Consider the following 15,444-nt stretch of genomic DNA (forward strand, 5'->3'; position numbering starts at 1 on the left):
GAATCTACATTCAGATACCACCATTCACCTATCAGATTGGCAAAAATCCAAAAGCCTGACAACATGCTCAACTGGCAAGTTTGTGAGGAAACCAGAACTCTCATTAACTGCTATGGGAGTGCAAAATTGCACCATTCAAGGAAGGGAATTTGACAATGCCCGGCCAAATGAAATATGCATTTACCTTTTGATCTCGTAACCCACTGCTAGGAATCTGTTTTAAAGATACACTGACCAAAAAAAAAAAAAAAAAAAAAAAAAAAAAAGATACACTGACAAAAATACAACAAGACATATGGACAAGGCTATTGACTGCAGCCAACGATGGAGAGCAAAGAGCTATAGAAAAGAATGCAGCATCTCTGCGTATGTCCATGTAGTCATCGCCAGGATATACTGTTATGTAAAAAAAACGCAGGTGGAAGAAAACGTTTTAATGTATTACTGTTTAATCTAAGAAAAGGAGTAGAGGAACAAGCATATTTGTATTTGTGTATATATATTTGTAATACAAGGATAAACCATAACTTTTTTTCTTAATGGCCATTAATGGCAGAGGAAGGAAATGGTGAATAGGACATAAACAGAAGTTAGATTTCCGCAGATAAACCTGATGCGGTAGATACTTTACACAAGTACAAAACAAAACTAATTTTTAAAAAATCCCTATGAATACAAAATAAAATGAGACCGGGTAGCTAGTTGGTGTTATCAGAGATGCAGATCCCGCGGATGTGGAGGGCCGATCACGGGACTTGAGCATCCTGGGATTTGGGTATGCAGAGCGGATCCTGGAACCAATCAATGGGCCACAGACAACGAGGGACAACTGTACTGAGATTTTCAGTGTGGGAGAAAGGAGACACAGTTGAAGACACAAGAAACTAAGAAAATAAATTCCTTCCTTGACCACAGGAAAGATCTAGAGACCTCCACAAATGCGGTCGTCCCTTGGAATCTGTGGGGGATGAGTTCCAGGAGCCCCAAACTCTGTGGATGTTCAAGCCCTTTACAAAAAAGGACACTGTACAGTAAATACAGTCCGCTCTCCATATCCGTGTGCTTGGCATCTGCCGATTCCACGAACTGTGAAAAGGTTTAGGTTGGTTGAATGGGTGTGAAACCCACAGATCCGGAAAGCCGACTATATATACCCCGTGCCCGGATCATGGTCTCTAACTCATTTCCCACTAAAGGTAACCAGACACAGCACCCCACCTGAAAAAGCCAAACTTGAAAATGACCAAAGACGGGACAAAAAGTATCTAAGAATGACAAAGGCAGTGGACTGAACTACATAAAACATGCTAATATACATAAATTCATAACAGTGCTAATTTTAAAAAGAAAGCCTCTATGATCACTTTTAGTTTGTGGTCTTTGGAGGCAACCAATCCATGATGTTGACAAATAAATAATAAGAGAAAGAATCAAGCACTTATCCTGCCTTTCCTATAAAAACTAGGCTTCAGAGTAACTAATTTATGAGGCAAAGTTCCTTCTTTATACATGTATTCAAGCCAATAAATGAAGAGAGAATGATAAAATTAGTATAGCAATGCTAAGCAACCACGAATGAATTAATAGATTCCTTATTAATTAACATTAATTAATACTAATTGATTAATATTGATAATATTAATAGGCAATGTTCTTTGAGGGCTGCTAGCATCACAAATCAAATCTGAAAATGACCAAGCCGCTACCTTTTTACCACGTAAGGAACAGAAAAATGTGTTAATATTTTTATATTACACATGACAAGGATGTAATGACAGGAATGTAATCAGCAAAATCCAGTGTGGGAAACTCTGTGAGACAAATGTCACAGTTTATACAACCAAATAATTGTTAAAAAAAAAAAGCAAGGGAGAGAGGTAGAAAAAGAACCTATAGATTAAAAAAGATATATTAAGCAATCACATTCTATAGACCTAGTTTCAATCCCAATTCAAACAAGCTGCATTAAAAAAAAAGAACATGAATGGGAAAATTAAGGAAATGTAAAAATGGATTGATATTTACAATATTGATGAATTATGGCTTATTTTTAAATAATCTGATAGTGGTTGTTTTTTAAAAGGGGAATCTTTATTTTTTACACATACACACTGAAAATATTCACTGACAGGTCTGAGGTTTCCTTCAAAATGAAATCTTGGGGAGGCTGTGCAAGGAGCAGTGGGAAAGAGTAGGAGACAAAACTGGCCATGAGTTTATCATTTTTAAAGCTGAGTAAAGGGCTTCCCTGGTGGCACAGTGGTTAAGAATCCACCTGCCAATTCAGGGGACACGGGTTCGATCCCTGGTCCGGGAAGATCCCACATGCCTCGGAGCAACTAAGCCCATGAGCCACAACTACTGAGCCTGTGCTCTAGAGCCCACAACTACTGAGCCCACTCGCCCCAGCTACTAAGCCCGCGCACCTAGAGCCCGTGCTCTGAAGCAAGAGAAGCCACCACAGTGAGAAGCCTGCGTACAGCAACAAAGAGTAGCCCCTGCTCGCCACAACTAGAGAAAGCCAGCGCATCAACGAAGACCCAATGCAGCCAAAAATAAATAAATTTTTAAAAATTAAAAAAAAAAAAAAGCTGAGTAAAAAGGTCACTATTCCCTCCAGTGCTGGAGATGTTGAAATTTTCCATAATAAGTGATTATTTTTAAAAGGGAGGGTGAGCAAGACAACAACTGAAAATTAAAACAGAACAGACAAATACAAAGCAAAATAACAGGAAATTGCATTAAAAACCTGAATGAGTACCTGGAAAACTAGCATAAGAATACAAGGTATGAACCCAATGGTTTGCTTGTTTTGGAGAGATGCAGTGGGGGATGGAAGAGAATGGAGAAGGTGGGAAATATGTATCTCCATGCCCGCTATAATACATCCCAATCATTTATATAAACATACTAGTCTCTGTGATCCGGAAGGAAAAAAATATGTAGTAAATAGGGCTAGAAAACTAAACCTGAATTGAACTGACGAAAGTTGTAATAAGAATACAAGTTGGTTAAATGTAATCGTTGCTTCTGTAGTACTTCAAAGTCTCTGCAAAGAGTTTATCTTACATAGCACAAATATTTATCCTGGACTTTGGTTTACATTATTAATTCACGTTACAGAACTTAAAAAAGAAAAAGTAAACTTCAAGGCAGTCCCCACTTGAAATAATATGAATAAATCACGAACATAACTAGAGACACCATTCCTTGCACTTTGTAAGGATTCTCTCACTTCATCCTTAAACCATCCTATAAGGTAGTTACAGGCAGACCTCATTTTATTGCACTTCACTTTATTACACTTTGCAGATGTTGCATTTCTTACAAATTGAAGGTTTGTGGCAACCCTACGTGGAACAAGTCTATTAGCACCATTTTTCCAACAGCATTTGTTCACTTCATGTCTCTGTAACATTTTGGTAATTCTTGCAATATTTCCAACTTTTCCATTATTATTATGTTTGTTATGGTGATCTTGTGATTACTGATCTTTGATGTTACGATCGTAATTGTTTTGGGGCACCAGAAACTGTGTCCATATAAGACAGCAAGTTTAATCAATAGATGTTGTGTGTGTTCTGACTGCTCCACAAACTGACCACTCACCATCTCTCTCCTTCTCCTTGGGCCTCCCTATTCCCTGAGACACAACAATATTGAAATTAGGCCAATTAATAACACTACATTGGCCTCTAAGTGTTCAAATGAAAGGAAGAGTCGCACATCTCTCACTTTAAATCAAAAACTAGAAATGATTAAGCTTAGGGAAGAAGGCATGCTGAAAGCCAAGATAAGCTAAAAGCTAGACCTCTTGCACCAAACAGTTATCCAAGTTGTGAATGGACAAGTTCTTGAAGGAAATTAAAAGTGCTACTGCAGTGAACACATGAATGGTAAAAAGTGAAACAGTCTTATTGCTGATATGGAGAAAGATTTAGTGGTCTGGATAGAAGATCAAACCAGCCACAACATTCTCTTAAGCCAAAGCCTAATTCAAACAAGTCCCTAACTCTCTTCAACTCTGTGAAGGCTGAGAGAGGTGAGGCAGCTGCAGAATAAAAGTCTGAAGCTAGCAGAGTTTGGTTCATGAGGTTTAAGGAAAGAAGCCATCTCCGTAACATCAAAGTGCAAGGTGAAGCAGCAAGTGGTGATGTAGAAATCTGCAGCAAGTTATCCAGAAGATCTAGCTAAGATAATGAGTGAAGGTGGCTACGCTACCCAACAGATTTTTCAATGTAGATGCAACAGCCTTTTCTTGCAAGATGTCATCTAGGACTTTTCATAGCTAGAGAAGTCAATGCCTGGCTTCAAAGGACAAGCTGACTCTCTTGTTAGGGGCTAATGCAGCTGGTGACTGAAGCTAAAGCCAGTGCTCATTCACCATTCCAAAAATCCTAGGGCCCTTAAGAATTAGGCTAAATCTACTCTGCCTGTGCTCTCTAAATGGAATATCAACGCCTAGATGACAGCACATCTGTTGACAACATGGCTTACTGAATATTTTAAGCCCACTGTTGAGACCTACTGCTCAGAAAAAAAATATTCCTTTCAAAATATGACTAGTCATTGACACTGCACCTAGTCACCCAAAAGCTCTGATGAAGATGTACAACGAGATTCATATTGTTTTCATGCCTGCTAAGACAACATCTGTCCATAGCCTGTGCCATGGATTAAGGAGTAGTTTCAAAATTCAAGTCTTATTTCTTAAGAAATACATTTCAGAAGGCTATAGCTGCCACAGATAGTGATTCCTCTGATGGATCAAGGCAAAGTAAATTGAAAACCTTCTGGAACGGATTCACCATTCTACATGCCATTAAGGACATTCATGATTCATGGGAAGAGGTCAAAATATCAACATTACCAGATGTTTGGAAGAAGTTGATTCCAACCCTTCATGGATGACTTTGAGAGGTCCAAGACTTCAGGGGAGGAGTTCACTGCAGATGCGTTAGAAACAGCAAGAGAACTAGAACTAGAAGTGGAGCCTGAAGATGCAACTGAATTGCTGCAATCTCACGATGAAACGTCAATGGATGAGGAGTTGCTTCTTATGAGCAAAGAAAGTGGTTTCTTAAGATGGAAGCTACTGGTGAAGATTGTTGAAATGACAACAACGGATTTAGAATATAACATAAACTGAGATGATAAAGCAGCAACAGGGTGTGAGAGGACTGACTCCAATTTTGAAAGAAGTTCTGTGGGTAAAATGCTATCAAACAGCATTGCATGCTGCAGAGAAACCACTTATGAAAGGAAGAGTCCATCAGTGCAGCAAATTTCACCGTTGTCTTATTTTAAGAAATAGCCACAGCACCACAACCTTCGGCAACTATCATCCTGATCAGTCAGCAGACATCAACGTCAAGGCAAGACTCTCCGCCAGCATAAAGATTACAACTCACTGAAGGCTCTGATGATGGTTTGCATCTTTTAGCAATAAGGTTTTTTTTTTTTTTTTTTGCTTGCGGTACGTGGGCCTCTCACTGTTGTGGCCTCTCCCGTTGCGGAGCACAGGCTCCGGACGCGCAGGCCCAGCGGCCATGGCTCACGGGCCCAGCCGCTCCGCGGCACGTGGGATCTTCCCGGACCGGGACACGAACCCGCGTCCCCTGCATCGGCAGGCGGACTCTCAACCACTGTGCCACCAGGGAAGCCCCAATAAGGTATTTTTTAATTAAGCTATGTAAATGTTTTTTAGACATAATGAGACTGCTCACTTAATAGACTACAGTATAGTGTAAACATAACTTTTATAGCTCTGGGAAACCAAAAAATTTGTGTGACTCGCTTTATTGCAATAAGCAGTGGTCTGGAACTGAACTCGAAATATCTCTGAGGTATGTCTGTACTAGTATCCTCTTTTACAGATGAGGAAAATAAGATACAGGAAGATTAAGTAGCTTGCCCAAAGTCTGGCTTCAGGCTAAATGCTGCAGGCAAGATTTGAGGCAGACAGCATGAGTCCATCCACAGCCTGTGCTTTTGTGAGGCTGTGTCAGCTTCTGTCATAAACTGGTATAATATTATAAATAGGGTTTTGCCAAGTGGCAAAACTTTCCAAGGAAGCATCTGAAATAATCAAAATTTGATTTAATCTGTACAGGTTCATATCTAATAACATGCCTGTCTCATTTTTGAGAGACAGTGTACTACAACTTGGACTACTTAGTATCACATCAAAGCAGATGAAACTAAATACAATGTGGTATCCTGGATGAGATCCTGGAACAGAAAAAGCACGTTAGTGGAAAAATTGGTGAAATCCAAAAAGTCTGGAGCTTAGTTAATAACAAGTTACCAATGCTAGTTTCCTTATTTTGACGTTACCATGGTAATGGATGACGGCAACAGCAGAACTGGGTGAGGGGTATACGGAACAGTTGGTACTAATTTTGCAACTTTTCTGCAAATCTAAAATTATTTCAAAATCAAAAGTTTATTTTAAAAGAATAGATCAATTTCTAAGCACCGTATCTGCAAAATTCAATCCTCTTGTAAAATTTTTGGTTTTCAAGTGAATGTAGCATTCTGTTTGTTAATGTTCAAGAATATTTTCAAACTGTACTTCTTGTCTTTAAGGGTAAGGAACATATCTTACACATGCTTGACTTAATCACTCAACACACGTTTAATGTTTGCCTATGCTGTGAGTTTACCACGTGTGAGGCACTGTGCCAGCTATGTCCTTGTCACACAAAGGCCTCCTGCATCATAGATGCTTATAAAGGGTGACTGGAAGATAATCGCTGTGGGCACTGTGGTCTCGCTATCCTTCTGAACTTCTCCCGCTGCGGTGTCTACAGGGTTAGGTGGCAGGAATGGACTGACCTCATTCCTAGCTCCAGGGATGCCCCCTAACTATTTTCACTCCATCTGGTTAACTTATCTTTGCCACAGTGATTACACGAATCATGGTGAAGGCAGCCAATCAGCACACAGAATTCCTCTGGCAACTGCATTGGTTGAGGAACTAACTAGGGATAATGAGATATGAAGGAAGAAAAGTGCCCTTGCTCTGAAGAAACACCCTCTCTTCCTCTGGATTTTGTAGAATGTGATTTTTCTTTTTAATCTGCAATATGTTACCATTTTGTCACCAGGTGGAAGCGACTCTGAGGATGAAAGTAAACAGAGAGTGGAAGTGGCCAGGCCCCCTTGATCTTACGTGTCATTCTCACAAATATAAAATGGCAATAATAATATTTCCCACAGACTACTGTTAATTCCAAGGCAATATGAGCACTGTGGTTATGTTAAAAACAACAAAAACAACTAAGAATTGGGATGATATTAAGGTTTTGCTAACCTTGTGGTAGTATTTACATTTTGGTTATGTTTCTTTAAAAGGTCTTTGCCTGTCAGATATTCACAGTAAAATATTTACAGGTGAAATTTTATTTTGGATTTGCTTTAAAATACTCCAGAATTTTTTTTTTTAATGGAAGAATGAAGGGTGGTGAACGAAATAAGTACTGTAAAATATTGAAGGTGAGTAATGGGTAAATGGTGGTTCATTATATTGTTCTATTTGTGTATTTTAATCCAGAAAATATTAAACTGATAATTATCCCTGCATATATCTCAATATTATGATCGTGTATATATGGAGCTGCCTTATCTATTGAAAAGCATGATATAAAGTAAATCAGTGAAAGAGTCCAGATCTCAAGAAAAAGATGTATTTATATAAACACAACACACTCAGTCACACACATACAGTTAAAATGGACTTGAAGGGCTTCCGTGGTGGTGCAGTGGTTGAGAGTCCGCCTGCCGATGCAGGGGACACGGGTTCCGTGCCCTGGTCCGGGAAGATCCCACATGCCGCGGAGCGGCTGGGCCCGTGAGCCATGGCCGCTGAGCCTGCGCGTCCGGAGCCTGTGCTCCACAACGGAAGAGGCCACAGCAGTGAGAGGCCCGCGTACCGCAAAAAAATAAATAAACCAAAAAAACAATGGACTTGAAAATCTATCTAATTGAATGCCTCGATATTTACAGCTATGGAAAATGAAATCTAATACCTTCAAACTTTTATGGTGTTACATGAATGGTAATTCTAGTTTTCTTTTGTTTTTACCAACCATGTTATCTGAAAATGGAAAATATAAATACTAACCTATACTGGCACCCAGGACCTGCTTCCTTTCATATCCAGTGGACTGTTCTCCATCCTCACCTGACAAGGCCAGTGAGCCATATCTAGCATTTTCCTTCTTATAAAGCACCTACTGTTCTTTCTCTTCCTGCCTCACACCCCTCACCCAGACCTCTCTATGTATCCTGAATTCCAAAATGAAATAGCCTCATCTGCCACAAAAAACCCAGCAGGCCCCCAAATGAAACTGCCCACATGTCAGTTCTTTTTTTGGTCACTGGCACCCAGTACTCGCAGGAGTCACCCTGCTGCCTCACATCTGGTCACCAGACCCTGGAGGTTCCTGTAAGTCCTCCCCTTTCCTTTCCCAGTTGCCTTAGTTCAGCCCTCATCCTCTCCTTTCTGGTCATTTTGCATCTCCTACATGATTAATGCTCCAGGGTCATCTTTCTAAATGCAAAGCTAATCATGTTACTTCCTTCCTTAAAACTCCAGCGACTTCCCACTGTCTGAAGCTGAAGTCCACACCCCTTTATAGCTCTCAAGGCTAGCCATCTGGTCTCTCCACACCTCTCTCTGTCGGGAATCACTGCACAACCCCAGTCCAACTCACTGAGCTGCTTCACGCCTCAGGATCACTGTGCTTCTGACTTTCTTCTCCTATTAGAAGACTCATTCATTATTTATTCAGCACGGATGTAGTGAATTTTCACTATGTGATAAGACCTGTACAAGGATACAGCAGTGGAGAGTGACACTGTCCTAGCCTCAAGGAGCTCACAGCCTAGCAGGGAAACAGATATCAAACAAATACACTATGGGGGATAGGGGTAGGGTGGGAAGGGTTCACCTGCATTTTGTTACCATATCCCTTCCTGTTTCTTTGTAAACTAAAATGATTTAGAAGTGGCCCTTTTTTTGTTTGGTGTGGTTTGTTTTTTGGTGAATCTGGGAGTTTAACATGCCTTCTTCCTGAGATGAAATTTTGCCCCGCACTTCCTCTTTCTGTAATTCACAATCCCAGCAAAATTCTCATCAGATTTCATATGTCAGCATTCCTGAGCACCCCTCCTCCCCCACCACCCCCACCCAGAGCACACCACCCTAAGGCAGAGCTGAACCGCCCTGTTCCTCCTCAGGACTCCAGCTGACATCAGAGCACTCTAACCCTTCCCCACCTGACCCCTGCTGCACGGGCTGAGAGTCCCTAAGGACAGCAACAACATCCTTCCACCTTTCAATTCCCCACCTAACACAGTGCAGGCCCACGGTAAATGTTTAAATGTTCAAAGGGCAAACATTCACTCTTTAAAGGTAAATTACTTCATACATAAAGCATAACTTCGTATAAGCTTTTTGAATAACAATTGAGCAATACTGATAAAAACTTAGAAGGCCCAGAAGTACCACTTCTAGTTAATGTTCTACAGAAAGCCTAGTAGTAGGCATAAAAAGCATGTACAGGGATATCTTATTTCAACATTTGGCACAGTTGCCAAAAACTAGAAGCAAATGTCAATGGCCACCAACAGAGATCTGTGTAAACAAATTACGGTGCATTCCTTCTGCAGAAGATCCCCTCGCTACCAGTAAGAAGGAGACAGACCTATCCGTATTGGCACAGAAAGATATCCATAAGCTGTACAATGACAGTTACAGTGAAATCCTGCTATTCATTCTAAAAAAGAAACAAACATGTTTTCATAGCATAGGGGGAAAGTCTCTAAGAAAGCACCCCTATGCGTTATCCCTAAGGGCATGGGACAAGAAGGAGGAAAAATCATCCTGTACTTTAAATTTCCTGTCACTGAATTTGTTAGAATGCAGTTTAATATTTCTTAAATTTGAAACACAATCACTAAAGTAAAAAGGTACTTTTTTACATTAAAGTATACATTATTTTACCAGTTTCTTATTTAGGGAACTGAGAAGATATTTTTAAATTCTGGGTTTTTCTAAAAAGATGAAATATTATTCGATGCTACCTTCCCAGCACCCGGAATACAGACACATAGCAGGCACTCAGTTAATGTTTGCTGAATGAATAAACTGCTGTACAATTCCAAAACTGCTGGCCAAGGGTAGAAAGTATCTGCTTCACAAACTCACAAAGGAAAAAAATCACTCGCAGAAGTATCTTAACAAATGATTACCAACCTACGTAAATTAGGATTTTTTTTTAAGTAAATTTTCAAAAAGCACACAAACTCTCCTCACATAAGCAATCTTCTACCTACCAAGTTTACCAAGAAAAAGGCTCCTTCCAAATCAGTTTAATTCAAAACCTGGAGTGTGGCATATGGCTGGCCATAACACAAGTAATAGAAAGAAACAGGAAAACTTGGGTTAAAACACAGGCACTCTAATAGAAAAAACCAACCATTCTGATCCACCGAAGTGCTTATTTGGGGAGGTAATTAACTTTTTGCTTGGATTACTGAGACCAAGGCCCCTGACAAGCAGCCTGTTTATCTCCAGGTGCTAAAAGAATGCCCCAAAGATGGAAAGCCCTCCATGACTGTTGATGCTGATGGGAGAGATGAGACACCTGAAAGAAGGAAAGACCACCAAGGTTTTAGGCTTAAGGAAAAAGACTTGAATAGGTTCAAATTTAAGTTCATTCCTCCACCCCTTTTTCTGAAGTAAGATATAGTATATTTAATCAATTTCGTAACTCATTTATTTATCTAAGTAACAGCCAGGGAGCTCAGCTCTTCCTTGAAGTCCCCCCCTCCCCCCAAGGGAAGGCACTTTGAGAACTTGTTTTGGGATACGTAGACCCAGTAGTCTACTTAATTCTAGAAACCCACATACTCCTTGGATTTTTTTTTTTCCCATCACTACTCTTAATTCTAAAAATTCCTTTGAGAGGGTGATTTAATCCTCGCTATGAAAACACAAGGTTCCAAATAAGTTGTCACCAAAACCCAATAATCTTTAGAGAAAAGATTAAAATACTTCTCTGCCAAACTAATGTAACTGGAGTTTAGCAAGTGGGTGAATTAAATAACAAGTGAATAAGTGAATAAAATAACAATCCTTTAGAGTGCCCTGTGCAATTTTCCCCAAAGCCTACCTGTTCTTTAAATGCAAATAAAATTTTCCAAGGTCTATCCCAGGCTGAGGCATTTCTCCCTCTAGCAATGACTGTCTAGATGAAGATGTCTAAGTTCGCTGAGAAATCAACTACCTACCGTTCATTTACTAAACTTATTACCCAAAGGTTCCAGGCCCTGGTCTCTGCCCTCCCTGCCACTCCTCCACTCTTGAAAGCAGGGATCCTGTTTCTCATTCTTCAGAGACCACAGTCCTAGGTATGGAACAGGTGCTCAGTGAGTACCTGATTTTTGCCATTTCATGGCACTGCATAACGAGAAAAAACAACAAAACTTGGGGAATCATCTAAAAGCAACACATGTGTTTGCTTTGGCTAATAAATTCTACAAATGATGATTTTTTTAAATTAGCGTATTTTCCATCTGAATGAATCCCTACGTAACTTGGAAACCAACATCAACCCGCCCGCAAAGACACTTCTGTCTGGACAGAGGAGCAGCTGTGCCAGAAACGAACGCAGCCCATCCCGGGCTCCAGAGGGCTGGCGGCGGGGAGAATGGCGAGCGCCGCGTCCGAGGATACGACTCCCGGCGCTCCTAGCCAGAGGCCGGGAGCCGGGCAGGGAGGGGGAAGGGACCAAACCGGGGCACCCCGAGCGCCCGCCGCCGCCGCCGCGCCAGGGAGGGGCTCCTGTTTCCTTGACACCCGCGCCGGGGCGCAGCCTTCCCAGTGGGCCCGGGGAGGGAGGGAAAGGGAGGGGAGCGAAGGGACCCCACCCCTCCACCCCGCGCAGGGGCGGCGGCTGCCGGAGGAACCTTCCGGACTCAGCAGCCGCAGGCCTGGCTCGCGGGGCACTGTCCCGCCGCGGCCGGCGCCTACCGTGTATCCCCGCTCCAGGTCACTCTCCTCGTAGCGAAAGGACGGGATGTAGACCTCCATGGTCGCGTCAGCCGGCCAAGCGGAGGGCGAGCGCGGGGCGGGCTCACGGCCGCGGCCGCCGCCCCGCCCCCGGCCCAGCCGCCCCACCTCCCTTCCCGGAGCCCACGGGACCCAGAGAGTGCGCGGAGCGGGCCAGGGGCGGGAGCCCGAGGGCCGGCAGCCGAGGGCGTGGGGACTCTGTAGCCCGCCGCTCTCTGGGCGGGCCCGGGGCCGGAGCCGGGGGCCGGGAGCCGAGGGCGTGTGGCTCTGGGCTCCTGGGTTTCAGGCCCAAAGGGGCGGCAGAGATCAGCTGGGCCCGGAGGAGGCGGGGCCTGGAAACCTGTGAGTCTGCAGAAAAGGGGTGTGCGCGCCACCGCGCCGGGGACAGGGCCGCACCCCGACGCTCCCTGCCCTTGAGGTTCGAGCGTGCGCTGGGCTTGCAATTTGCAAGACACCACCCTTAACAGATCGCCAGACAGCAAGGAGTAGAAAAGCATGGAGCCTCTTCATTTTGCTTTTTGTTGGTTGAATTTTCGCCTTAACACTCGGCTGGCACGAACAGCAGCGAACCCTGCACTACTTCTACCAAGACTTAACTGTTTCCCTTCGATTCCAGGGTGAGCGTCTCCTTCTGAGTTAGCCGTCGAACTTGGGAATGATGCTATAATACAGAGCCCTAAAGTCGGTTGCTCACTGAGACACACATTCCGATGCTCCAGTTCTAAAATCCTGCGTGTATAGGGCTTTTTAACTATAAGAGAAAAATAGAAGACGTGGGGGGGGGGCCGGGGGAAAGAAAGAAAGAAGAAAGAAAGGTGAGGGCTGGAATCTGCCCCTCAGGCCAGAACATAATAACCTGAAAATACCTAAAAGATGAAGTGTTCCAATGAGGAAATTTGGTTATCAGATTACATTTGCAAACTCCGAGTTTCTTCCTTAGGTTAGAGCACAGGGCAGAATAGAAACTTGAAGGTGACTTGTATAGCAAGTTTCTTGGGCTGCAAGTGAACAGCTGTGACTACGTCAGTTTGCCCTTGAGGCCAGGGGGCATTTCAACTTGAAACTCTGAACTTTATGATGAGACCTTAGTCATGCAGAAGAGGAATAATCAGGCCCTTTGCTTTAAGAACTTGCCTGATGTGGACCCGGCAAAGCCCTCTACAGTAGCCTCAGGTGAAGACCCCACCTTCTCACCACACATTTGCAGCTCCAGGATGTGTCCGCCTGTCAGAATGCCATGCCTCAGAATAGGCTGTGCCCTATTACCAGACTAGGCTTTCTCTTTTCTTCCACTGGCCAGCACCTCCGGATGTAACCAAACAGCTCTGTGGGCTCCATGCTGTCTCAGTTCCGAGCCTGGCTTGTAAGTTCCCTTAAACCTCTGTTGACTATCACACGGTATTGTGCCATGTATTTATCTGCCTCAGCCCTAGATTCTACAGAAAGTACTTTAAAAAAATATTTTTTATCCTCTTCTTGGCATATTGCCAGGCACATTTTTTGTTAAAGCTTTATATTAGCATTTAAATACTCATCTTTACAAAACCAGCAGGTACCATGCCAGATGTTATTACATCCCATGTCTCATTTAAGCTTCATAACAACCCCATGAGGAAGTGTTATGTACAGTAGGGCTTTCAGGGACTAAGAAGTAGTGTTCCTGTGGCAGAAGACCCCCCCAAACAATTTCAGGATTGGTGGAAACAGGTTATTAAGGGCTCAGTGTGTAATGTAAACCAGGATTATGTAATCATAAAATCCTTGAGCTACAGATTGCTGATCAAGCTTTTAATATGCTTTTTATACGATCCTTCCACAACAGCCTGCTAGTAGCCTGCCATATATATCTTTGTCTGGCTTGGCTCACCTATTTACCCATTGGACTTAAAAGTCAGAAATGTATGGGTCCAAGAAGATGTGACAGGTGGTCCAAATGAATCCATTTTTTTTTCTTCCTTTTTTGCTGTCTTCTACTAATAGCTGAGTAATTTTGCCTGGCTGAAAATATATACAAGCTCTCAAAATGTGGGTGTGTTCTTGAGGGTCTATCAGCGCAGCTATAATTGTTATAATTTGTTATTTCATATGGCATAATTAAAGCTCAGAGAGGATAAATAGCTATGAAATTACTAGCTAATAATTAGAAGAGCTAAATTTCTAATCAAGTTCTGTGGGTAACCACTGTAAAGGGAAGAAGAGAATAGCACTAAAGTAAGAGAACATGGCAAATGTATTATGGTGATGTTCTTACATATCTTTTAGTATGGCTCTATAATCTGTGACAGGTGAACTAAATATCTTCTCAGAACATTAATAAAAATACATGGCAAGTACACATGTAAGAAGTTGAACAGTTAGTATCTGTTAATAAAGGCCAGAAAATTACATAAGAAAAATAACAAAATTCTGCTGGAATCTGGGTATGAAATCCCTACACTAAAAATACCACATTTACCTAGTATTGGGCAGAAGTATATTTCAGCAAACTTAATGATAAACTGCTTTAAATACCAACTTATATTAGAAGTCTTGACCAAAATCTATCTAGAATATATTACATATTCAACATTCAGTTATAAGACTAACATATCATGACCAAACAAGACTTATCCCAGTAATATAAAGATAGTTAAACATTAGGAAATCTGTTGCCGTATTTCTCAACATTGTCAGATTAGAAAAGAACCAGAATAAATGAGTATGAAAATAAATTTTGACTAATACTAAACTTTCTGTGGGTTATTTGTATGGAAATATGTTAATATAAATGTTTCAGACATTACATGAAATTTCTAAAAATCTTATATGTTCTGGTATAATGTTATAAGTCATAATTCTAGTTATTACTTTAAAATGTATATCTCAGAAATAACTACATTTCATTGTCAATTGCGTTACTATGAACTTTCATCAAATCTTTAACCGTGTTAATTTTTAAGTCTTTTGTCATTTACAGACAGTTCTGGGTGTACTCTGATGCTTTTGCAAAAATGTTCCTATAAAAGGGTTTCATCTTCAAGGAATTCATAGAAAAGACTCTGACAAATACAGGTTTCTGGTAACTGACTATACTGCTGAACTGAATGAATAAGCATTTTCAGAACTCTAATGGAAAACTGATGAATTCATAAAAGTGCTAACAAAAGATCAAGATGAAAAAAATTAATTACATGGGACTGAGTGAACTGATGAGGATGATTATAATTTTTGTGACTTTCTGTTTGAATAAAAAATAATAATAAAAATTTTTTAAAAATGAAAATAAAATTTGAAACAACATTAATAAATCAGTACACCTCTTCCTAATAATTCTTAACAGGCTGGAAATAACAAGAACCATCTTTAACTTGATAAAGGTTACCACA

The 15,444-nt window shown here is 41.5% G+C and overlaps 1 protein-coding gene across 2 annotated transcripts in view; it reads right to left on the reverse strand.

Moving 5' to 3' along the window:
* SNX24 (sorting nexin 24) overlaps window positions 1-12,291 on the reverse strand; it is a 162,834-nt gene extending 150,543 nt beyond the window's left edge. Inside the window, exon 1 of one of the 2 annotated variants that reach the window (XM_033423726.2) lies at window positions 12,041-12,291. In XM_033423726.2, coding sequence (XP_033279617.1) covers window positions 12,041-12,100 — 60 coding nt within the window. In that variant the 5' untranslated portion in view covers window positions 12,101-12,291. The remainder of the gene's footprint in view (window positions 1-12,040) is intronic. The other variant, XM_004267427.3, reaches the window with a different exon arrangement.
* Between the last annotated feature and the right edge of the window lie 3,153 nt (window positions 12,292-15,444).

Source organism: Orcinus orca, chromosome 3, assembly GCF_937001465.1.
Source record: "Orcinus orca chromosome 3, mOrcOrc1.1, whole genome shotgun sequence".
Lineage (NCBI taxonomy): Eukaryota > Metazoa > Chordata > Mammalia > Artiodactyla > Delphinidae > Orcinus > Orcinus orca.